The sequence below is a fragment of the Neofelis nebulosa genome, chromosome 9, assembly GCF_028018385.1.
Source record: "Neofelis nebulosa isolate mNeoNeb1 chromosome 9, mNeoNeb1.pri, whole genome shotgun sequence".
Lineage (NCBI taxonomy): Eukaryota > Metazoa > Chordata > Mammalia > Carnivora > Felidae > Neofelis > Neofelis nebulosa.
In genome coordinates this window covers 107,828,057-107,853,314 of record NC_080790.1, presented here as the reverse complement: position 1 = coordinate 107,853,314, position 25,258 = coordinate 107,828,057, and the positions used below count along the sequence as shown (strand labels likewise).

General features: G+C 38.9%; 1 protein-coding gene across 1 annotated transcript in view; it reads right to left on the bottom strand.

The window, feature by feature from the left end:
- Positions 1-417: 417 nt before the first annotated feature.
- Positions 418-25,258, bottom strand: part of HAO1 (hydroxyacid oxidase 1) — a 47,604-nt gene continuing 22,763 nt past the window's right edge. The window contains exons 3-8 of the mRNA XM_058684917.1: positions 22,921-23,176; positions 15,589-15,764; positions 9,513-9,604; positions 3,153-3,311; positions 2,972-3,041; positions 418-1,115 (exon numbers count right to left, since the gene is read on the bottom strand). Coding sequence (XP_058540900.1) covers positions 1,045-1,115; positions 2,972-3,041; positions 3,153-3,311; positions 9,513-9,604; positions 15,589-15,764; positions 22,921-23,176 — 824 coding nt within the window. The 3' untranslated portion in view covers positions 418-1,044. The remainder of the gene's footprint in view (positions 1,116-2,971; positions 3,042-3,152; positions 3,312-9,512; positions 9,605-15,588; positions 15,765-22,920; positions 23,177-25,258) is intronic.

Genomic DNA, 25,258 nt, shown 5'->3' with positions numbered 1-25,258 from the left:
TACCCAAGGAAACAGGACATTAAATAGCAAATAAAGGATACCACGACAGGTTAAGAGAAAAACTGTGGAAGGAAAGAAAGGACATTTTCCTGCTTTTTGAGCAAGGGCATCACATTTTCATCTGGCATAATCCTCATAAATTATGCAACTGGCCCTGCTTATGACTCTAAGTGGAAAAGAAGCAAAAGAATAAAGAGCTAGAAGGTATAAGAGAGTTAGTGGGGGAACAGGGCAGTTACTAGGGTTCAGAGATTAAATGGTTGAATTTCATCTTGTTATGAATAGACCAGATACACTCTTTTCAAAAATGCTTTATTTTTTTCTGATTAAGAAGAGATATAGATATAGATATAGATATAGATGATATAGATATAGATATAGATATAGATATAGATATAGATATAGATATAGATGTCATAAAATATTCAGATACCTGCAGGCACTAAAGATGTGAACAGAAATCTACGTTCAAAGAAGTAGCATAAGTCAGGGTGTTAAAAAGTATCCAGAAAGTCACATATTCCCACCAGCTCGACCCAATTCTATCAAGGGCTACCTCCTCCGTGTTGGGAATCTAAATCTCCTGTTTCTCCTGGCATGGTCCAACCTTTCGAACCTGAGCTTACAACTTAAGAACCTGGCTTAAGGATATCTAAACACAATGCAAATTAATAAACAGTGAGATCATTATCTTTTTACCTCAGTGGTAGCTACCTCCAATCTTACCAAAGGATATCTTTTGTTTTTCAGCACTTTAGCCTGCCAGGGGATGACGTTGTCTAAGCACATTTTCAATGTTTTCTTTTTAACAGTTAATATATTTCCAGGATGCAAGTCCATTTCTTTCTAAAAGGTTCCTAGGACACCCATTGAAAAGTCAAAAGCAATGAGCTCAAAGGGATTGCTATTTTGTTGGAGAAGAACGACACCCTTTGTATTGAAGTGGGGATTGCAGACTGTGGTCACCCTCTGCACAGTGTCTCTTTGTCAAGTAATACATGCCGGAAAAAAAAAATAATACAGATGGGAAAATATTGTGCACTGTCAGATCTTGGAAACGGCCAAAGGATTTTTCCTCACCAATGTCTTGTCGATGACTTTCACGTTCTGGCACCCTGAGAAAATAATGCATACATTTAATATGACATGAATGCAATAATAATCAGGCAGGTAATCGCTTTCCCAAGGAATGTAAAACTTGACAAATGTAAGGTTTATGATTCAAGGTAGGCTTGCCAAATCTTATGTGGCACGAGACCATTTTTATTACCTAAACAGTCCTTAACACAAAATGACTGGCACATATTTTTATTAACACAAAGAGTATATTCTTTCTGCCACATTTAATAGAGAGTCAGTGGCTGAAAGCTCTCTTTTAGGATATGTCTGCAGCAAATTAAAATGCAGAGTGAGGATTCACAGAATGGCATGCTGCTCACTGAGGCTGTGTCCACACAGGCTCAGCACAGTAGGAGTAGACCATTGATCTCAGGAATTCTATCCATGAGGACAATCTGGGTGACATGGATCACAGAAAAGGAAACTCTCATTACCTTTGGAAGTTGATCATTGGACTCAATGTCATTCTTTGCATTTCAAGGTCCATTCTGAGTCAGATTCAAAACAGCCACTAGTAATAAGGTGATTTTTTTTAATTTTTTTTACTTATTTCTTCAGCAAATATTATTTAAGTGCCAGGAGCTGCTCTAAACACTGGGGATGCTGAATTGAATACAACAAAGATCCCTGTCTCATTCTTCTTGTATTCTACAGAGCTAAAGATAATACATGATGCAAATAATTTAAAAAGTAAATGAAACGATAGATGGTTTATAGAAGGTGATATGTGCTGTGGGAGAATAATGAAATAGTAACAGGGAAAGAAAACTGGAAACTGAGCAGGTGGGTGGAGGGTGGACTGCCATTTTACATAGGGTGGTCAGGATGTTGAGAAAAGGTGATCCAAGTTATGACTTGAAGGACGTGAGGCAGTTAGCCATGTAGACACCCGGGAACAGCATCTGGAAAGATGGAATGGTCACTGCAAAGGCCTTAAGGCTGAAACATGTCTGACATAGGGAACAGCAGGAGGTAAATGTGGCCTGGGCAGAATAAGCAAAGGTGACAGCAGGAGTTGAGGTCAGAGGGGTGACAGAGGTCAAGCTACATAAAGGTCTTGTAGACCATTGTAAGGACTTTGGCATTTACACTGAGTAAATAAACCAAGAGCCATTGGAGGGTCCTTATCAGAACAGTGGCATGATCTGAATTAACGTGTAAAGAGATCATTCTGACTGCTGTGATCAGGGTGGGAGGGTGAGGTAGGCAAGGACAGACAGACAGACAGACCTGCAATATCAAGGGAACAGAGGGACTGATTAGAAAGAAACACAGAGAAACTCTTGTAATAGCGACTGAGGTTAGGTTCTGACAACATTTTGCAGATAGAGGTCCTGTGGATGTGAGGGTGTGAGGGAAATGAGGAGTCAAAAATAACTCAAAGTTTTTGAAACAATGGTATTAACATAAACTGAGATCGGAGAGTCTGCAGGTTGAGTAGTTTCAATAGGAAAAGTTTGTAGTTTCATTTGGGACGGGTAGAGTTTGAGATGCCACTTAGACATCCCAGTGAAGGTGTTGACTAGCCAGTTAGATTTTTTGTTCACGTGTTATGAGATAAGGAAGAGTATAGTGTAGGCTTCACCCTTCAGGTACTCACACTCGCCAACATATCCCTGGTGAGACTGTCAAAGGTAGAGGCTTAGCGACTGTTGCTGGCTGTGTACACTGAGCACTTCCTCTGTTCAGAGGATTCTGCACTAGAGATGTAAACATGGAACCAACTTCAAATTTAATTACAGCCCAATGAGTCCATCTTCTTCCCCCTCAAGTTTACTTCTCTCCACCAAGGAGCCTGGCCTAAAGCCCATAAGAAGAAAAGAAAGTTGAAAAGGAGAATGGCCAGTCTTACCACTCAGAGCCATTGCCAATCGGAATTCTTCCTTTAGGATCTCAAGGATGTCTTGAACACCTTTCTCTCCCTAAGCAAGTAAAAAGATACAGATCTTTCAGGTAAGTCAGTCTGACTTAATTCATGCATTTATGTCACTGTAGTTCTGTTTTATATATTTATTTCTTCATCCTCCAATTACCTGGGACGCCAAGCCCCAAATGATTGGCCTCCCCACAAACACAGCCTTGGCTCCCAGGGCTAGAGCTTTCAGGACATCGGTGCCTTTCCGAACACCCCCATCCAGGAAGACTTCCACCTTCCCTTCCACAGCCTCCACGATTTCTGGCAAGGCATCAATCTGTAGGGAGAAGTGGTCAATAATGTGACGGTATGCATGTTAAATTGTTACCCAACTCAATCTCCACAGCCATTGACCATCTGACAGGATTTAGCGTTAAGGAAGCTAAGCAGGTTTGGAATCAACACTAAAATTTTTCCCTCCTGAAAGAGTAGGGTGCAAATGTTAGTAAGTAAAAACCAACTAAATTTTCAGTTGAGTGGCTTATTTTTATTTCAAAATTGAACTTTTTTCAAATTTTTTCAAATTTAAAGACCATGATTTAATAAAATATAAGCATAATTTTAATACATGTAATGACCTTTTATAGCTATGCTTTATAAAATGTATAAAAACAAATGAAATACTTGCTCATGTAAATTATTCTGTATATTATTTACCTGTTGAAAAGCAATTGTTAAAATTAATACTTAATTGTCCGTGGAAGCAGTGGTACATAAAAATGCAAGCAGGGCTACTAATGAAAAACCTAGTCTCTGATTTCCTCATCCAATATATTTTGCATCTACCCATCTATTAGGGAACTCTCCATGAAAATATTTTTCTTGCTTTATTTTTTGTTTGTTTGTTTATCAATTTATTTTATTATTATTTTTTAATGCTAATTTACTTTTGAGAGAGAAAGAGAGATAGAATGCAAGTGGGGGAGGGGCACAGAGAGAGGGAGACAGAATCCCAAGCAGGCTCCAGGCTCCGAGCTGTCAGCACAGAGCCCAACACGGGGCTCGAACTCATGAACCGTGAGATCATGACCTGAGCCGAAGTCAGACACTTAACCAACTGAGCCACCCAGTGCCCTTCTTTGCTTTAAAAGGACCAAGACCACATGCACCTTGAAGGTCCTCATCTGGATTGGCAATTGATGACGGACTTATATCAGCACCAAAGAACACAAGAGACTCATAGAGGTTGATCTGGTAGATGGCAATATTGTTCCTGATCCTTCACATCACTCTGAAACCACTCCATTTCCAAGGTAACTTTGCAGTGTTTCCTTCTAAAGGAAACAGAGTGCACTTGCCTGCTCCTTGACATTGGCCTTGGCCTTGCAACTTACTTTGGCCAATAACATGTGAGCAGAGGTGGCAGAGTGCCATTCCTGGACATAGACCTTAAACGACCTCATACATTTCAACTTTCTCTGGCACATGTGCCACTTGCCATGAGAGGAGAACCTCCTGGGCAATGCTTTCCCTTTCCTGGGGCCCCAGAATAGATATTCAGGAATTCAGGAAGCAAAGCTAGCCCAGCTAAGCCCAGCTGGACATGAAATTTGGAGCACAGCCACCTAACCAGTACCAAGTCCAGATCAACAGCCTGCCCCTGCCCCCTTCCAGTTGACACAAAGTTTCATGGGAATAAATGACTGCAGATTTAAGTCGCTGAATCTGGAATCTGTTGTCTCATAGTATTATGTGGTAATAGCTAATGCAGTTGGCTAATAGCCAATACAGTTAGTAGCTAACAGCTGATACAGTTGTCTATTTTTATGTAAATCTTTGCACTTGAGAATGCAAATAATTCACAAGGTGACCTGTAGGCCAAAATCTGTAGAAATAACCCACATTCATTCCAAAATATTTAAGTATAAAATTAAGTCCAATCCACATCTAAAATGTATGCTGAAGAAGCTACCATATGTTCGAGTGCAGTTTTCCTAGACATAATTGTACTGAAATCACTCAAAGGCTTTCCCACTTTTCCCCTGAAATTTTAGAGGCTAAACTTAAATAGAGTTTTATGTAAAGGGCTGAAGACCAAACCCGGCTACACATTTGGAGGAAGTGAAGGCAACTTTTGGCATGCGGCCCCTAAGTGTTTGGCAGGTAATGTGATTTTCCCCTTTTCCTTTTGGCTTTTCTGCCTTGCCAAACATGCTTTGGATCCATTTACATATGCCCCTTTACCTATACATAGTCCTCCTTTTACAGTCAGGCAAGTTACATCAACATATAAATGCTACAATTTCCAAGAGATGATGCAAGCTATAATTAAGCGTATTTCCCCATTTGAAACCAAAACCAAAGAAAAATATTAGCTAGCTTGGGTTCAATACACATTTTCAAAGTCACGCAAATCAAGTCTGTTTACGTTATTTCCAATGCCCAACTTGGCCTAAAAGGAAACTAATAAAGATACTTAAAATGTGAATTCTGGGCTGTATAACGGAACCCAGATTGGTGTTTTGTGTGTCTGTGGACAAGGATGTTCTATCCACTGCTGCGTTTTTCTGTCTTCCCCCTTTTTTCTTTCAGTAGCTACAGTTCTGCTGGGTATATATTTCAGAGAATAATTCTGATCAGAGGAGATTAAATAAATAAATACAGTAGACAAATCCACTATTTTATGACTGTTATGTTTCCTTTTTTCAGCTTATTACACATCTCAGAGACCATTCATTTTGGCTTTTCTTTCCTTAGTGGTTCTTTAGACAACTAATTGTGGGCTCACCTCTGGTGGGGTTAATCTAAGGGAAAATGTGGTAAAATCCCAATATACTTGCTAACTCATCCATCCATTCACTGGTTTACTAAACACCTTATTGAGGACCTGCTTTATTCAAACCAGTATGCAGACGGTCTAAGGGAGCCAAAAAGAATCCCACAGGGTTGTGACTTGCAATGAAACTTTTTCCCATTCTTGCCGACATCACACTTTTCCAGGATGTTCCCTGTCCCACAAAACTTCTACTCACAGGGAGCTCTCACCTTTCTATCTTCCCACAGCATCCATCAATATACTTCTGATGGCTGACGTTTGGGGCATGGAACACTTTAAAGGTCTCAAACCAAAGCAGTTGAACACAGACAAAGCATATAAAATCAGAGCTGATTCAGTTAAAAGCAAAAGAGCCAGAGTTCACATTACTGTCTGGAAATATTCCTCTGACCCTTTACCCCACTCCACTCATCATACATCATACCAGGACGCCCTGGGTGGGGTTTCTACTAAGCGTGTTTAGGAAATCACTGGTTCCTATAGGCTTAACTATTTACTATTGCAAGAATGCCTGCAATTATTTTCCTCCCTAACTTCATTTCCTTGCAATGTGATATTTCTACTCCTCCCATCATGAGGAGGGGGGCGGTGGGCATGGGGATAGGAGAGTCTATTTTCCCATCCCTTGCATCTGAACTACCCTTGTGACCTACTTTTATCGATGGAATGTAGAGAGAATAGAATGGAGAGAAGCTACAATGTGCCTATTCTAAGCTTCAGTCTGAAGAGGCCTTACATGTCTGCAATTACCCTCTAGGAAACTTGCCATCTTGTGAGAACCAACCTACCTAATGTGAGACAATGCAGAGCTGTCCCTACTGAGGCCACCCCACCCCAGCCTGTCCTTGTCAACCCAGAAGCTGACCACGTGCATATGAGTGAGCCCAGCCGAGACCAGAAAAACCTCCTAGCCAATCTCAGCCCAAATTTCCAACTCACAAAATTATGACATGAAGGAACAGCTATTGAATTTTGGCCAGTAACTTTCCAAGTGGTTTGTTACACGGCAAAGGCTAACTGATACATCAGCGTATCTCAAAGGTAGAATTACATGGATCCCTTTTAAAAATATATATATATCTTGGATCTCATAGAACGTGCTCAAGGACTCAATTTTGGAAACACTTGACTTAACAACCCAAATATTATTTTATGAAAATTTTTTGTAGATGAACATTTTCACAAAAAAAGAGTGTCATATATATATATGTATGCGGAGCCCAACTCAGGGATTGATCTCCCAGCTGTGAGATCAAGACCTGAGCTGAAATCAAGTGTTGGACTCTTAACCAACTGAGCCACATAGGCGACCCAAGAATATTTTTAAGCTTAAGGTAGTTTAGGTCCAGTTAGCATCAAAACAAAAATGAAAAATTGAAAAAAATGCTTCTAGAATTCAAAGACTCCAGAGAATCTGTTCTTGGACCCCAGTTTGAGATATTCCAGTACAATGGGTTTTGAAAATTGATTTGATGCTGTCATTTTGATCTCTAATTACTTCAAAAGGAAGAGCAATCTTTTTTTTTTCTTTCTTTTCTTTTTTCTTTTTTTTTTTTTTGAGTGAGCTCTACAGCCAATGTATGGCTTGAATTAATGACCGCAAGATCAAGAGTCACATTGTCTATCAACTGAGCCAGCCAGGTGCCCCTCTTCAAGAGTGATATTGGCCACATTATTACCTTGAGTGTAAGGACATTGGCCTAAACTTAATTTGTAACTATTTGCTCTTCATCTCAAAACCTACACACTGAGGGAAAAACATCTTCAATGTAAGCTGAATCTAATCTCACATTTCTCTCACCACCATGGGCCTTAAATTTGCTCTAAAGTATGAGGCAAAAGTCAAGCAAGCATCTCCTCTCTTGCACACAGCATGTGAAGGGGAGTGTCATTGTTTTTTTTAAAAGTCTCAGAGACCACAGCTCAAAAAGCCCTTTTAGATAAGTTTCCATATCCCCTCAGCCAGAGGGAAATAAACCACACCATTTAGATATTTTCCCCTTAAAATCTAGTTAGATTTGATTTCAGTAGATTTAGATTTTATTTTTAGAAAACAAACTTAATTTGGCCTGCACACTAAGTCTATGTCTTCATACACAAGAGAGGCATAAATCTGCAAAAGAGCCTTGAGCTGTGACCAGGTTCTCCTCCCTGCCCAGAGGGGGTCTTCATTCTCCACCTCCCTTTCCCTGCAGGCAACATTTAAGAAGACTGGTCTCTATAAGTAAAGCTGAATTAGAAAGGACTGAAAACTTCCAGTTTTGTGATTTGATTCTTGACTCTGTGATCCTACAGTGTGCAAAGATGAGTTCATTCCTACCATTGATGCTTTAGGAAAAATGGAGTACAAACATGGACGACATCCAGTATTCCCCTGTCATCATTTAGTCTGTCCCAAGACCCACACAACTAGTCTATGGACTTATCTAAATCTCCCTGATAGTTCAGTGAAGAGTAATCCATTACTACTTAACTAAATTATTTCTCCTACTGTACTTCCAGTTGTTTGAGTAAATTCACTGGTCATCCTAATTAAAGCCATCCATATAATAACCATGACTGAGTGATTCTGATAACAGGGGTCAAATGCTTTTGGCCCTCTTGGGACTAACTGCTCTCCTTCACAGTTTTAACTCAGTCCCACAGCTTTCAAGCCAATTTGGTTTACTTTATTTATTTATTTATTTATTTATTTGAGAAAGAGGGCACAAGTGAGTAAGGGGCAGAGAAAGAGGGAGAGAGAATCCCATGAGGGACAGAGAGAGATAGAGGGAGAGAGAGAAGTGGGGCTCACCCAAAGCGGGGCTCGTGTTCACCCAAACAGGGTTCGTGTTCATCTGAAGTGGGGTTCAAACTCAGGAATCCGTGAGATCATGACCTGAGCCGAAGTCAGATGCTTAACAACTGAACCACCCCAGGGTCCCTGGTTTACTTTATGTCTACATTCTGGATTCTGATTTGCCTGGCACAGTTTGTACAGTGTATTAAAAAAATCATAGATGCATACTGGAATCTTGTGGGTAGCTTTAAAAAATACTGGTGCCTATGCCCCCTGTCCCCAGATATTCTGATAAATTGATGTATTATGCAGCTTGTGCATCAGGAGTCTTTGAAGTTCCCCAGGTGATTCTAATATGCAGCCAAGGTCATGCACAGCTCAAGCAAAGTAGCCCATTTGCAGCTGACCTCTCACCTGGGCTGTAGAATTTCTATTCCTTTCCCCACCCACCCAACCTCTCTCTGTAGCTGTTCAACTCCCACAGTCACAGGAAATTTCAGTCTTTCCTTCCTCCTGACCTCTTATACCAATGATGTCAAACTCCACCCAAGTCTTTTATAATTACAATGAGTCTGTTAGCTCCTCTTAACTCTCACGACATAACCATTTCTCTTATACTCTAATTTACATTATACCTCTCAGTGTACCTATGAATACAAGGATAATCCCTGCTCACAAATGACTTATTTTTTAATGATGACTTTTAAAAGTTTACAAATAACTGTACTGGACTAATTAATGATCAAATTTAGGTAGTTATATGCCACTACATTTAAAATCAAAGATCTCATATATTCACACATATTTTACCTTGAGTATTCACACACACACAATACACAGGGTAGAGGTAAATACAGAGATACCCCAAACTGTGATAGAAATGAAACCTCCAAAGGGAAATCTCAGCATTTGCTGAAACTCACGGTGGCTGGCACCCCATCAAGTTGTCGAGCCCCATGATTCGACACCAAGATCCCATCCAAACCATGTTTAACTGCCTCCCTGGCATCATCACCTAGAAAGAGAAAGACAGCCATTGTATATGAAAAGGCAATTTAACAGAAGACATGGGTTTAGAAATTGAAAGGTCCCAGTCAAAGGGAGGCTGACCTCATACCTTGCTCAGAATCTTTAGCATAGGGATACACCAAGGGTTAGGTCTAGAATAGTAGTGATAGTTTTCTTGACCAAAGTGTTAGCATTGACAACAATTTAATGATGGCATAAAATTTTCAGTAGATATCAAATTGATATGCAGTTAAAATTTATTTAGTCTCACAAGGAAGTACTCCTACTAAGCATTTTTATTATTATTAATGAGATAATACCATTTAGTGTTTAGCAGAATTACCCCTTTGCAATTTGCATAGCATAAAAGAATACATCAGTGGAAAGCACCTTAAGTGTAACAGAAAAGGGACAAATCTATTCCAAAAACATTGTTTAATACAAAGTTATGTCTTCAATAATTATCTTAAGTTGTATTGTTCTATAATTAAATGTATTTCACCCATTGAAGTATATGAAAATGTACAAAAATTAAAATTATATGCTGTCTCTAATCATGCTTCAAAATATATCAACTTCTGAAAATACAGTTTTAAATTGATTAACATTCTCTCAAATCAATTCCCAGCACACTTTTTATATTTTATATTTCAAACTATTGTTTTCAGCATGCTCCCAATAAAAACACATTTGCTAACAGAATCAGGCAAATGACACTAATACTCAAATTTAACACTCAGAAATAGTTGGCCTAAGATTATAGTGAAAAGCATATTTAGGAAATGTAACCAAATGGATACCAAACATTGTATACATTCATAAATCCAGCAATGGAGATCAAGGGCAGACCTGACCAAGAATAATGAAAAAAGATTCACAAGAAAATCTGTAATTCTGACCTTTTTTAAACTGTATGCTAAACCATCATTTTCGAACCTGTGTTTTATTGAGTGCTAGTTTTTAAGTATATCCATTTAAATAAATGATGCTAGTATTATTTCTCTTCTAAAACTATATGTACATGAAAATGTTAAACTCATGGTCCATGGACTGAATGTTTGAATCCCTCCAAAGTCTGTATGTTGAAACCTTAACCTCCAATGTGATAGTATCTAGAGATGGTGCTTTTGGAAAGTGATTAAAGTTAGATGAGTTCATGAGAGTGGGGCTTTCATGAGGGTATTGGTGCCCTTATAAGAAAAGATCAGAGAACTTACTTGCCCACCCAATCTCCACTCATAACAATGAACACGTCATGTGAGCACACAGTGGAACTTTACTGTTAACTAGGGGCTACTGGACTGTGAGCTCCTTAAGTGTCAGAGCCGAGAACAGTATCATGTCATATTGTCAATGTTTTCCACCCATAGGTTGTCCCAGCCATTCATTCATTTCTTTAGAAAGGATGGAGCTACCATGTGAAGTGGCCCATTGTTGCACAAGCGATGAGGGAGGACAGGATGGCTGGCTTCTGTAAGAGCTTCACAAGCAGAACTCTCATGAATCTCCTGGCTTTCTTCTCCACTTCTCATCTTCCATCTCTGTCACACTTGCAGACTAGACCCTGGGTGCCTCTCAGACAATCATTACAGAATCTCCTGTCTCCTCCAGGGCTTCCTCTGGGCCTATCATGAGGGGGAGTTTTCTTTGCATTTCCTCCTATAAACACGTTCCCTTACATTTTGTGTCTCTCATAAATCTCTTGAAGTTTCTCTGTTGTGTGTGTCCCTTATCTTTCATTCCTCTGCTGTCATAAGACTTATGCAGTTTTGTATGTCTCTACTTTATTTTCAGTGGCTTAATGGGTTTGATGAGAGGGTACATATCTACTCAGTCCATTATTTGGAACCAGAAACCCAATATATTATCATTTAAACTCTGTTTGGGTAAATGGTTCTTTAAAAATATGGCCTTAATACAATGTAAAGTGTATGTGGGATTGGGGAGGTTTGCTTTGGTTATCTAATTGTGTGCATGATACCAAACATCAAAAGTAAAAAAAAAAAAAAATCAAAATACATGTAGTTACAACCTATGTTCTCAGAAACTGAATATTATCAGTAAACCGATCCTATACAAAATGAAAAAAAAAATGATTAACTGCTTAGGGTTAGTAGTTAGACCACCTGAATTTGAATTTGGATCTGCTACTTGCCTGCTACATAAGTGGCAAGCTTCTTAACCTCTCTGTGCATCAGGGTTCCTAAGTCATAAAATAGGGATAGTAATTCACATAAGATTGGCTTGTGAATTAAAGTAGTTGAATGAGTGTTTAGAAAGTGCCTGACACATGTTGAGGACTCAAATATTAACTGTTACTATTAATTTCATCTGATGGTGCAGGAAGTATAAACTCAGATGAGTAAGTGGAGGAAAATTCGTTTGCTGGATGCCTTTGGCAAGTCTGTTTGAGTTTTGTTTATAACAATAAATTTTCATCCTGGTCAGGATTATGATTATAAAGAGCCTTTCATTTGAAGTAAGCACTGCTTAAGTAACAGTTTGTTATCTCCTATCATTTCAAGTGGTTTTCCAGGTTCTTCTAGGCAGTGCTGGGAATGTAGGGGGAAATGATAGAATGGTTTACTCAGAAGATAAGATCCTGAGTATCTGGAGAAGCAAAGTAAGAATAATTTATGACCAGATATGAACCCCTTTCATTAACTGCTTATGAAGCCTTGTCCAAAGTTTCACATTTTATTTTAATCCAGAGAGAAAAACAATGTTGCCTTAATAGGAGGGTGAAAATGTTCTGGCTTTGCAAAAAGTTCATGAATTTTTGGTATTTTCATTAATCCTTAACGTTTACTGCTATGGCATTCCACGTATATTAATTTGCCAGTTAATACATTAATTGATTGACAAATGCAATAGTCAATGGGGAATAGCACTGTTTGCTATCTTCTTGATATATTATTTTTATATTTAATTAAGTACTCAAGATTTACCCTCAAGTCCATGGAGTTTTTGACTCAGGACTCTGCTATCTCATAGGAATTTAGTAACTAAATCCTAGTTGCATGGCAGCAGTTTTGAGCACAATCTAGAAACTCTGAATAGCTTTGAGAGTGTTGCAAAAAAAATGTGTATAGGAAAAGAGCTAGTTACAGTTTTGAGAAACAAAAAAGCCACTATGGAAATATCACAGAAAAGTTTAATTTTTTTTTTTATTTTAAAACAACTCTGAAAAGCATTATGCCTTTGCTCATAAAGCCATTTGTTTATTAGCATGAGTTTTGGTGAAGACCAAATCCTGTCTCAAATACATGTTTAGAGTTTGTATTGAAGTTTTCCAAGGGCAGAGTTTAACCACAGCAAGAGATTACATCTTGCACTTCAATTTGCGTTCATTAAGATGCAATTCTTAAAATGGTGGTAAGGGGGGAATTTTCACTGAGATCTTTCCATCAGATGTGAATTCATGCTCCCGCAAACATCATCTATACCTTTTTCATCAAAAGAAAACGAAAGAGGATGGGTGATGCTCAGTCTATCCATGTGACTTCTGGAAGAAGATATGTGAAACAGAATTGGATTTCCCAGAACTGCCCCCCTCACCCGCCCCCATCAAGATTGAGCTTTTGCACTACTTGATGCAGTTGTTGTCATGGAGACAAGTCTTGTTTGTTAAATAAATGAAACAAATAGTCACAGAGAAACTAGACAATGTAAACTGTACATTTGTAAATAAGCTATTTCCTTTCAAATGCCAAATGCTCCATCTCTCTCTTGCTTTTTGAGGTCTCTCTAATTATATAGACTCATAGTTTTCACTGAGGATTTTAGTCAATAAACATTTGGGCTATCTACTATGTGTAAAACATTATGGAATATGTGGAAAAAAATGATATGATTCACATGGATGAGAATAAAAGAGAAGTGACGGTGAGGGTGGTGGTCCTAGGTAAGATGACCACAGAAGGAAGTTCTAGAAGCCAGAGTATTTTTCAACATAACACATGATAGTAAAGTCTAATTAAATAGACATACATCATATCCTAGAGGACAGAGTTGGAGAAAATGATATATATTGGGAATCCTAAATTGAAAAGCTTGTTTAAAATGTAAATAACCTCATTCTTATATATGTTCTCTATTAGACAAATATGGGACTATACTAAGACTTCATTCTTCTTTGTGTTTTAAGCCCTTTGCCCTGGGCCACACTTGTGATGAGAATGAATTAAATACTTGGAACTACATTAATTTTCTAATTCAATTCCACCTTCTCAGTTTCCTGAGGTCAGCCACAATCATCTCTTGCCCAGGCAACAAGTTTCTTAAGTGTCTCCCTCACCACAATTTTGCCACCTCCATCCATCAGGTCCATGATACAATGCTGGATTTTTCTAAGATACTAATCTGATGAGGTTGTTTCCCTGATTAAGAATCTCAGTGGTTCTCAAATATGTTTTATAAATTGTTACTCAGAACTGCTTTATTTTGCTATTATTTCAGTCTGAGTCTTTTGATATTGTGGCAAAACTCAAACATTATCTGTCATTCTAAAATGAAACTCCCTAACCTGCTTTTATAAGTGTCCATGCCCTATTTGAACCCCACCCTAATACCGCATAGATTTCTATCTCAGCACTTGTAACATCTTATTGCCCCCAAATTCTTGTTTTTATGTCTGTCTCCTACAAGAATGGGCTCTCCTCTTGGCCAAAGACCTCAAATTACTATCATTTTTAACTTCAGCACACAATAATCATGATGCATATTTACAAAACGAATGCCTTCGTGAGTGAGTAACTGAATAGATGCATGAATGAATGGGGCAGAACCTTTGGGTTAATATTCTATAGTATCTACAGTTGAATGTAGGTATAGGAAGTAGTGCTAACAACTATCATGGATGACAACATGTATGCCAGTTAAGTAAGTGAAACTGTTGTTTAAAGATGTCTATAACACTAGGAACTATTCTTTGAAGTGGAATCCACAGAAATTTTGAACTAGTACAATGATCAACAGGAAAGAATGTAACAATATTTTTGAAAAGCACAAATGAAGATAGGTCTGGATTCAAATGTATTTCCACTATTTTAAAGCTTTGCTGGACCCATTCTTTTACTTTTATTAACTTTATTTCTGCACACTTAAGATTATATAGATAAAGCCAAGGGCAAGTCTACAGCTTTATAAATAGGGGCCATGTGACTCACATATTCAAGTAAATATGATGAAAATGTTTTGATTAGAAGTTGTTGAAAAAAAAAAAAGAAGTTGTTGTTGACCCTGAGATAAGTTAATAGAATATCTCATCTCAGAGCCACTTACTTAAACATTCACATTTAAATAATAAGGTCTTGGCAGTTTTCTATATAATTAACTAAAAAAAATGTTTTCAAAGGCAGGAAAACATTTCTGTGGGAGAATACATTTATACTTATACTCCAAATTATCCAAGTCATTGGTACTTCCCTGTGGGATTTGAATACATGTGGATACTGGAGAAGCAGTCAGTTTTCTTAATAATCATGGCTTGATATTTGAGGATTTTAATGTTGTAGTCAACCATTCTTCATGTGGGATTCACCACACTCAAAAATCAGTCCTAGTCATTGGTACTTGCAAGGAACAGGAGAAAAATAGGAAAGGCTCTTAAAACAGGTCTGGCTGTCATAATATCATCTTTGGGTTTCTTCTTGGTCTAGAAGCAGCTTGTTGTAGCTTTTAGCCAAAACAATGAACTCAAGACATTTTGCCTAGACCTTGTCAAGCTCCATGATTTAGTGATGGCTCCAAGATAAGGCAACGGAAACCCAACACTTTAAAAAAGGTTAACTTCTTACTTCATGAGAGACAAGGTCTTCAGTGTATTACCTAAGAATGAGGAAATATTTACTCACAAACAACAATATGGAGAATTGAGAGATGGAATGTCTCCTTAGATTTCCACATTAATTTTTCCTGGTTATTTTCTCTTAAAAATATCATGATCATATCTACAAAGAATCATGAGAACAGTATGAGAAAAACACAAACCTCTCAAAATGCCTTTTGCAACGATTGGCAGTGATGTCAGCCCCCTCAGCCATTTAATATCCTCCCAGCTGATGGATGGGTCTATTGCTTTAGTTACGTATGTAGCAAGTCCACTGTTGTCTCCAAAATTTTCCTTTGGAGAAAATGCTAAATCATTGGTTTCAAAATTTTTCATTCTGAAATAAAGATACATAAAATGAGAATCTCCCAGAGTTAGAGATCATTTTACAAAGACTCATTCAATGAAAAATGAAATGTCAGCCTTTCAAATCAATTAGATGTTCTTCAACCATCTATAGGTTGCTTGCATGCATATTTCCCATGTTTTGAGGTAAGATTCCAGACTAAGTGTGACAAACATTATAGACTCTTTCTCCTGCCCTCCTATTATGTTGTTGGTGGTGATGGTGGACACAGGGAGTGGTGGGAAGTGTTTCCCAGCATGTGGGTTCTCAGCTCTTGCCTTTTCCTCCTCCATTTAGTTGTTTCCTCTGAGGCTGTCTGCCTACCGACTCAAACTTACCAATCTTTCAGACAATCCTGGCAGGGCATGAGCTTTCCAATTACCAAGATCTTCATTTCTTTGCCTGTGGTACGACCACTAATTTATGTGCCAATTTGATTGGGCTAAAGGATACCTAGATAGCTGGTAAAATGTTATTTCTGGGTGTGTCTGTGTGGATGTTTCTGGGTGAAATTAGTACTTAAATCAGTAGACTGAGCAAAGATGATAACTCTCATCTCATCGATGTGGGTGGGCATCATCCAATCTGTTCAGGTCCTGAATACAACAAAAAAGTGGAAGAAGGACAAATGTGTTCTCTGTGCTTGAGCTGGAACATCCATCATCTCCTACCCTTGGACGTTGAAACATCTGGTTGTCAAGCCTTCAGATTTGGACCAGAACTTACACTATCATCCCCTGATTCTTGGGCCTTTAGATTCACATTGGGACTTACACCTTTGGCTCCCCTGGTTCTCAGGTCTTCTGGTTTGGACTGGAAGTATACCAGTCTATGAGCCTCCAGCTCATAGACAGCAGATTGTGGGACTTTTCAGACTCCATAATAATGTGAGTGGATCCCTCATAGTGTGTGTGTGTGTGTGTGTGTGTGTGTCCGTCCTACTGATTCTGCTTCTCTGGAGAATCTAATACATGTGACTTTCTGCTGCTCCTGAAGCCCTAGTAACCACACACACAGGAGATCTGAAGTGTCAGGAATGTTGGCATATAAATACCCCAGCTCCTTCACCCCTAAGCAGGCTAAACCTGAGATAGGTTCTACATATCCCAGAATTTCCAATCAGGATTGAGCTTCAGTTGCCTGCAGTTGGAGTTGTCTTGGTAACAGGCCCTTTGTTCATTGCCTCCTTTCCCTGACACCACTTCCCCACTCAGTATTCACTTCATCTTCCAAAGAAACTATTTGCATTTAAATCACTGGCTCACAGTCTCCTCCTAGGGGAACCCAAATTGACACACAACCTCACTGAGTTGCTGCTTCTCCCTGTGTCTAATTTTATTGAACCAATTTAGACCAGGATTTCTCTGACATACTTGTAAGACTCTGCTACTGGCTCATTCTATACCTGAAGTCTTTTCTCTTGGCTTAATATCCTGATATCCTCACTACAGTTTGGCAGTTCCCTAAACCAGGGACAAAGTTTTTTCTGCCTGTACCTTTGATCACTAACTGGGTAGATGACCATCTGGATATACAATGGCATCACCCCCTGTGACTTAGCTGCCTACAGACCCAAATCCAATTGTAAACTTCATCTCTCCGAAAGGGTATCTTTGAATGATGACAGTGACCTGGATTCACCTTGCTTTTCTGCACATTATAAATTACCTTGTTAGTCAATCTCCAATTTGGATAAAATACAGCTGTATATTATTCTCTGGCTTAGTCATAACACTTTCTTTCTTTCTACTAGTTCTGCCATTGAACATATAAAGGATTTTGAAGCAACGACTCTAACAATTTTTATATAAACCTAAAAGTACATAGGCACACTATTTTTAATTTTTTCAAAAGAATCATAAGACTTCTTTTAATACAAACTAGGCTTAATGTTTTTAGTATACTTTCAGCTAAAATAGCTCCTTGTGTGGCTCGAGTGGCATACATTCTCATAAGGACATGAACATTCATATCCCACCTAACTCTATTCAAGCCATTGGCAACATTTTCTCAATAAGGATTGAACAGCTTGTCCTATAGACCATTGACTCAGTTGACCATTAAGGATCATAGAAAATTCCAACTTCATGAGAGTCTTACTGGTACCCATCTATTTGTTGAGATTTGGTTTGGATTTTAGCTGAAATACCTAGCTAGGCATTTCTTTTTATCAAACCATTTAGGGTTGTACATTTTATCACAGCCTTTAGTATTCTGTGCTCATCTTCATTTGAATTAAGCTAAGCTTTTGGTCTATAAACATACCCTTATTATGAAGACCTATTCCAGAATATTACCTAGAAATGGTATTAAGTGATATTAAATTCCGAACTTTTAAATAATATTGTTAATAAGAAAAAGGTTAGGTCTGTCTGTTCCACAGCAAGACCAGGGGGGAAAAGAAGAAAAACATCTGTATGTATATATACTCTGCATAGCACCCCACCCCCATCCTAAACAAGCTACAGTGTTTCAGCAGAGGTGGGGTGGAAGGGTGAAATGGATAGGAAAAAACAGAAACATGGATAAAATTATATAAATAACTGTTGTTATTCTTGGATGGTGAAATGCAGATCAACACTTGAATGAATGTTGCCTTACAGAAAATTCAGTGCACAATGAAGCCTTGTTGTTACTCTAAAACGTTGTTCAAAGCCAGAAGCCAAGAAAAAGTTTTCAGATATCTTGACAGAGACCCACGATGGAGTGTTTTACCAGTGCTTCTGAAGGAAACCTCCGTGAATACTATTTTTATTTGAATTATGACATATACACAAGAAACACTTAAAGTGGCTGCTGATAACCAAAGTGTTCCATTTCTCAAGGAAGGAGAGGAGCAACGTCAAAGTAATAACACAATTACTTGGGACTTAATTCTCCAAATCCCACCCTGTTTAATGACCCAAAAGCAAAGGAAAGAACTGGCTTTGTAAGAAACTCATTGTGCCTTGAATGCCTGAGAATATTATTTACTGTAAGTACTGATGGTGTGACATGAAAGACAAAGCTTTGTGTCTCCATGGTGGGAAACAAAATATAAAACAATAACGAGTAGAGCCCATGATATCTACACAATATGAAAGGGAGAGAGATTCATAATACATATAGAAATTTGTACATGGGCCACTAACTTTTAATGCTGGTTAGGAAAACATTTATATCAAGAACATAACCCTGCTAATTTCTTCCTCATTGTTCTGGGCACTTAGAAGAAATGTTCAGGGCATGGATTTTAAGTTTGAGCTCAAATTCTTGTTCAATGTCTTAGTAGTCATGTTTCATTGGGTAAATCTCATGTAATCTAGTACATTTTCATTGATGGATTCAACATTACTTACTGAGCACCTGCTATATGTTTTAGATGTTTAGGAGATACCAGTAAGACAATCAAAAATACCTGGCCATGTAGGGTTGACATTCTAGCAAGGGGAGACAGAAAACAAACAACAAACGTAATCGATAAGTAATTTACGAAGTATGTTAGAACATAAGTGCTATGTAAAATTTAAAAAAAAAAAAGTAAAGCAGAATAAGAGGGATGTGAGCTGGTAGAGGTTTAACTGAAAGTTTAGATATCATAATCAGACTTGGCCTTGCTGAGAAGGTACCTGGTAGAGGAAATCAGCAGAGCATTGTTATTGTATTTGTTTCCTGTTGCCGCTATAGCAAATTACTGCAAACCTTTAAAATGACACAGATGAGGATTTTAAAATAACACAGACTTATTATACTACATTTATGGAGGTCAGAAGTCCAAAATGTATCTCACTGGACTAAACTCAAGGTGTTGATAAGGCTGTTTTCCTTCCAGAGGCCCTAGAGAAAAATCTTTTCCTTTCCTTTTCCAGCTTGTAGACACCTACATGCCCTGACTTCTGATGATACCCTTCCAATTTCTGCTTCTATCATCATATCTCCTCTGACTTTTGACACTCCTGCTTCCCTAAGGACACTTTTAATTACATTAAGCCTACTGGAATAATCTAGGATAATCTTCCCATCTCAAGGTCCTTAACTTAATCACAAGCGCAAAATCCATTTTGCCATGTAACTTAACATATTCACAGGTTCCAGGGATTAGGACATGAATGTCTTTGGGAGGTTATTATTTTGTTTAACACAGTTACATTTTGAATATTTTCCTAACCAAAGAATTTAGAGGCTGTTGGCCCTGTATCAAGTTCTCCTTTGCAAATCTTTCTCTCCCCTCAACCCCACCCAGGATTCCCAAACATACTGTATCTCCATTCTGATTTCTACTGTTTGTTTTTATTTGGGTTTTCCACTAGAAAGACATGTAGATCCATCCTTGATGTCAAAGTATAAAATAAGTGAGGAAGTTAGTTGTGCATGGATTTGAGGAAAGACATATAAGGTGGAGAGAGGAGTCATTTCTGAGGCTGTAAGGCACCAACCAGCAAGCCTGGCATGTTGAAAGAACAGTAGGCAAGCCCATACAGCTGGGAAGAGTGAATGGAGGTGAGGGTGCCAGGTGATAAGGGAAAAGAGATAACGGGGTCCTGCTCCTGGGAAGCCCTGCAGGCCACTTTTATCATGACAGACCTGGGAAGATAATGGCAATCTGATCTTCTTCCCTGTGATATGTTCTGGCTGGTGTGATTAATAAGTCCTTTTAGGGCTATCGGGCTATAATCAAATCACCAAAAGAATAGGTGTCATGATTTACCTTGATCTTAGTCAATGGCTGGAAATTTCTTTTTTTTTCTTTCAACTGCCTTGGTGCTGCACTAAAGAGCCAAATCTTTACTCAGGGTAAATGAACCATCTCCAGGGGGTAGAGAGAGGAGAAGGCCCCTGCCTCAAAGCCTGAGCAATCAATCTAGTGAACTGGCCCCATTCTTTGTTTCTTCCAAGAGCAGATGAGACTTCCCCTTATTCTCCCTCAGTTTCAGGAAGCTCCATGCCATTCATAATACACACATACATGTGTTTTGCATATAGACCAAGCAGAAACTACCAAACTCCTGAACTCTGGCTGGTCTCACATGCCAAGAGTCGGGATCTTCCCCCACCCTGTTTACCCTTCCCCCTCTCCTCCCCAGCAGAGGAAGTAGCTAGGGCTGGAAGGAGCCACTGCTTTACAGACTCATTCTTCTCTGGATTTCCTGCCTCCCCCGCCTGCCAAACCTCACTTCTGAAAAGCCCGGCTTCACCTTCTATGAGTCAGGTCAGTTGCGGAAAAAAACCTGATTTCATATCAGGCTGTAACAGATGAGCTTTTTGGTTGTATGTGGCCTCAGGCGGAAGCCTGGCTCTCCCATTAGTGCACTCTGCCTTCGACTGCTGAATGTGAGCTGCTGAGGAGCGGACCAGAGAGCGCTGGCCTGCCCCGAAGCCCAGGAGAACAAACAAGGCCAGTGTGCACTCCAGGGGTCCGGGGCACCAGGCTGTGGGGTGTTTCCTGTGTTCCCTGTAACCTGGATGTGTTGCTCATTATTTGATCATCTTCAGATGGGAGATGTGACAAGCCGGGGAGTCGTGGCCACTCCTGAGCACATGGACAGCTGAAAAGGGCCTTTGTCTCTTGGTCCTTCTAGTCATCTGGGCAGGAGCCCAGGAGCAAAGGACAAGGGGGAGAAAGCAAATCAACCCTCCTGCTCCTGACAGAGTGGCCCTGGCACCGAAGAAGCAAGCGATATCAGCCAGAATTAATTAACAAGTGTATACAGTAGGGTGTATAACATCCTAATGTATTATTTATTATTGTTGTCAGTAGTAGTCGTTGTGAGGGGAGGAGAAAAAGGAATACCAAATTCTCTTTCAAATGGCCAAAGGGAAAATAACGTAGAATGTTTCCTGTCAGAAGCCTGAATAGCGGGAAACTAATTATTTTAGAAAGTCTAATAAATAAGGTAATCAAAATAGAGAAGTAAGGTGAATACAGATTTCATATTAGGGAAATTTGAAGCCGTCTACTTCTGATGGATTTGGCAAGAAGTGGGAATATGTCAGGAGTTTTGTTTTTGTTTCTGTTCTCTTAGAAAGACAGAGTGTTTGGGTAACCCAGTGTCTGGGATACACGGAACAGGTTTATTGACAGCTCTGTCAAGGAGAGTACTTTCTCTTTCTGTCATTGGGTTATTGAAGGTACCACATACACAAACAATATCCTAAATCTGCCTAGAAGTATCACAGAGATAGCACCACACAGTTAATTTACATATCGTTCAATGATGGCAAAATTTTATGCATGGTAGTTTATACTCAAATAGATACAGACACAGCAGAGCTATATAATAGTTCTGTGACACTCAGATAAGACTATACATGGACTTACGTGGTGGTTGAGATACATGTTACTCTATACCATATATGGAATTCCTACCTTTTAACAATCTTCTTGTCCTTATATGGAATGCTGATTTCATTTAGAATCTTTTGGATTTGGATCTTTTAGAAGTGTTCACTTCATATACAGAGTAAGCAATGGCCCATTGTAAAATGAGGTCTAGGATCCTAGGAAGGATCCTTTATCTTTTCACATACTCTGATGGATGGATGCCTTGAAATCCCATCATCAAAACGTCCTCCATTAAAATGAATATTTTGATTCCTTTTCAGATAGCTTTATCCCTAAAAGCTATCAGTCACATATTGATATGAAAAACCTAAGAGCAGATTTTGGCGGGAACTAGGGTAAGGAAAAAACAAAGGGGAAAAAAGGCCTCCAGGTTAAAGAGACGAGGGTTCTTTCTCAATAAACTCCAGGAGTTCCTAGCTTTGACACAATATAAGTCTAGTCCTAAAATATTACAGGGAAAAGGACAATTCCTTGCTAACAGACAGGCTAAATGACCTGATAAAACCACCACAGTTTAATTTTAGATTACTAGATAAATTGGTTTTGCCTAGATGAGTGAGTGAGTGAATGAATGAATGAATCTTGACCCATTGATAAACCACAATGAAAGAGGAACATTGCTGAATAGAGTAGGAGATAGGGAATCAAACATGTGGTTTCTTTTGTCTCCATTCTTTTAGCTATTTAGTCTTAATAGACACTGGAAAAAGCTTTCTTTTTATCTTAATAGACGTGGGAAAAAACCTTTGGAGCTGGTACACGACAAAAATGAAGAGAATTAGAAGATCAGTTCAGGAGCCGAGGTGATGAGAGACCCATGGTTACCTGAGTTGAGGTGGCAGCTTGAACCTATTACGCACATCGTCAAAGCGGTTCCCGAGGTAAGGAGTGTCCACTGTCAGAAATATGGCCTTGTAGCCCCTTTGTTCTGCCCGCTGCACTAGCTGCTTGGTGACCTCACGGTCCTTGTAGATGTACAGTTGCAGCCAGCGGAGTGCCTCGGGACTGGCCTCTGCCACTTCTTCAATTGAGGAAGTGGACCAGGAACTCAGCATCATCCCGGTTCCCAGTGACCTGCAGGCTGAGGAAGAAAGAAGATAAAGGCAAGCCCAGCATTCTTCCTCGCTCCAAAGCCTTCAGGCTGTGGCTCAAGGGGGTGGAAACATCTATAAGAGCAATTTGGCAATAAGAAGTCAATTCTTTAAATAATTAGAAATATGCTTTCCTTTCTACACTCCGAATTGATCTTGAAGAGAAAAATCAGTCAAATAGCCAAAGATGTACTATGGGTAGGAATGAAAAAATTTGGAACAACCTGAATCTCCAACCTTAGGGGATTGGATACACTGCAGTACATATATAAAATGAAAGGTACACACCCATTAAAGGCAATATGTTTGTGGTGTTTAATTTTGTGTGTCAACTTGGCTAAGTGATGGTTTCCAGGATTTGCTCAAATACATCTGTTTGTTGCTGTGAAGGTATGTTTTAAGGAGACTAACGTTCAAATAGGTAGATTTTAAGTAAGGTAGATTACTCTCCATAAGGTGAATAGGGATCATCCAATCAATTGAAGGCTTTCCCTGAGGATTCTGTTAGCAGACTGCCTTCAGACCCAAACTGCAACATGAACTCTTCTCTAGGTCTCCAACCTGACAGCTTACCCTTTAGGTTTTAGACTTGCCAGGGTCCACAAATAAATCCCCCTACCTTTGCCTCTCTTTCTATGTACATATTCTGTTTCTATTACAGTTATTAAAGAATAATATTATTTGTGGATACAGAAAGAATTTCAAGATATATTTTTGAAAAGTCTACAAAATGACACATATAATTCCACATTTGTACCTGTGTGATTATTGGTTTATAAACCTAAACAAACTAATTGTTAATGAGAGGTTGAAGAGTTTAATTTTTTTCTTTGTTTTTAACTTTTTAACTTTTATCTTCAAACATTTTGTTAAGGGTGCATTCTCCTGTTTGTGTTGTACTTTTTAATATTATAAAATATGTATGCTAGACATCCCAAGTACATAGCAGCTTCCTCACAACCTTTTGAGCAAGATATCAAGAAATGAGCACAGTGAAAGTGAAAAATAAGTAATAAATTAGATAGATTCACCAAACCAATAGTCTTAGAGAACTGGGAAGAACATGGGGGATAAGCTTTTCAACGAAAAAAGGGTAAAAGGCAGTAGAATTGGGGTCATCTTTAGTGGAGGAGAAACTGATACAAAGTTTGTACGCCAAATACCAAACATGGCAAGAGACAATATGTCTCTAACCATATGTAAACTAATCATATGGCCCTGGGTCATTCAACTTATCTGTGTGCCTGACATATATCAAATGGCAGTAAAAGTAGTTGTCCAAGTGACACTCCTTGGGTGATGTTGAGATCAAGTGATGTGCTGCTGTTTAAGATACGACTTTGAGAAGCTAAAATGCTTCCGTGCATTTTCAAATCTCCCTTCAGTGTTTGTGAAAACATAGTGTGCAAACATTCCCCCAGAATTTCTAGTTCAGTAGGTCTGAGATGGGGCCTGAGAATTTGCCTTTCCAACCAGTTCCCAAAGGTGCTGATGCTGCCAGTCCCCTGTACCACACTTTGAAATTTAAGTAGTAGCATTATCATTTGGTAGTAAAATTCTAAATTCACACGGTAATAAAATGGATTTTGTTCTGGACAAATGTTACTTTTCCTATGGTAGGTGCTGCATTCCTGTGGTTCAGGTGACAGTTCAGATAAAGAAGACCTAAACTGGAGATTATCTTGTCTGTGGGCAGCTAATTTGTTCCCTCCAAGTGTGCCTTGAGAATTGCTCTCAAGAGGCTCATGAGTTGCAAAATATTGTCACAACCCACATCTTATTAAGTAATAACACATATGCACACCTAGACCATTGTCTGATTTTCATTAAGATTTATAAATATGGAAAATAGCTCCAGGTCATCTACTGCTGTTTGGAAGGAACACCAGGGAACGCTGACTGGGTCAGAATCCCTTAACCATCAATTTATCATAGAGAAAATATGCCCTGAAGAGGATGTGCTCTAAGGTCGCACAGAAATGGAGAGCTGAGTGGGATGAGGACCCAGCATGTCTGACTACTTCTGCAGGGCAATGATCTTTCTAGATAGAATTCTTAGATGCCCAAAAGAC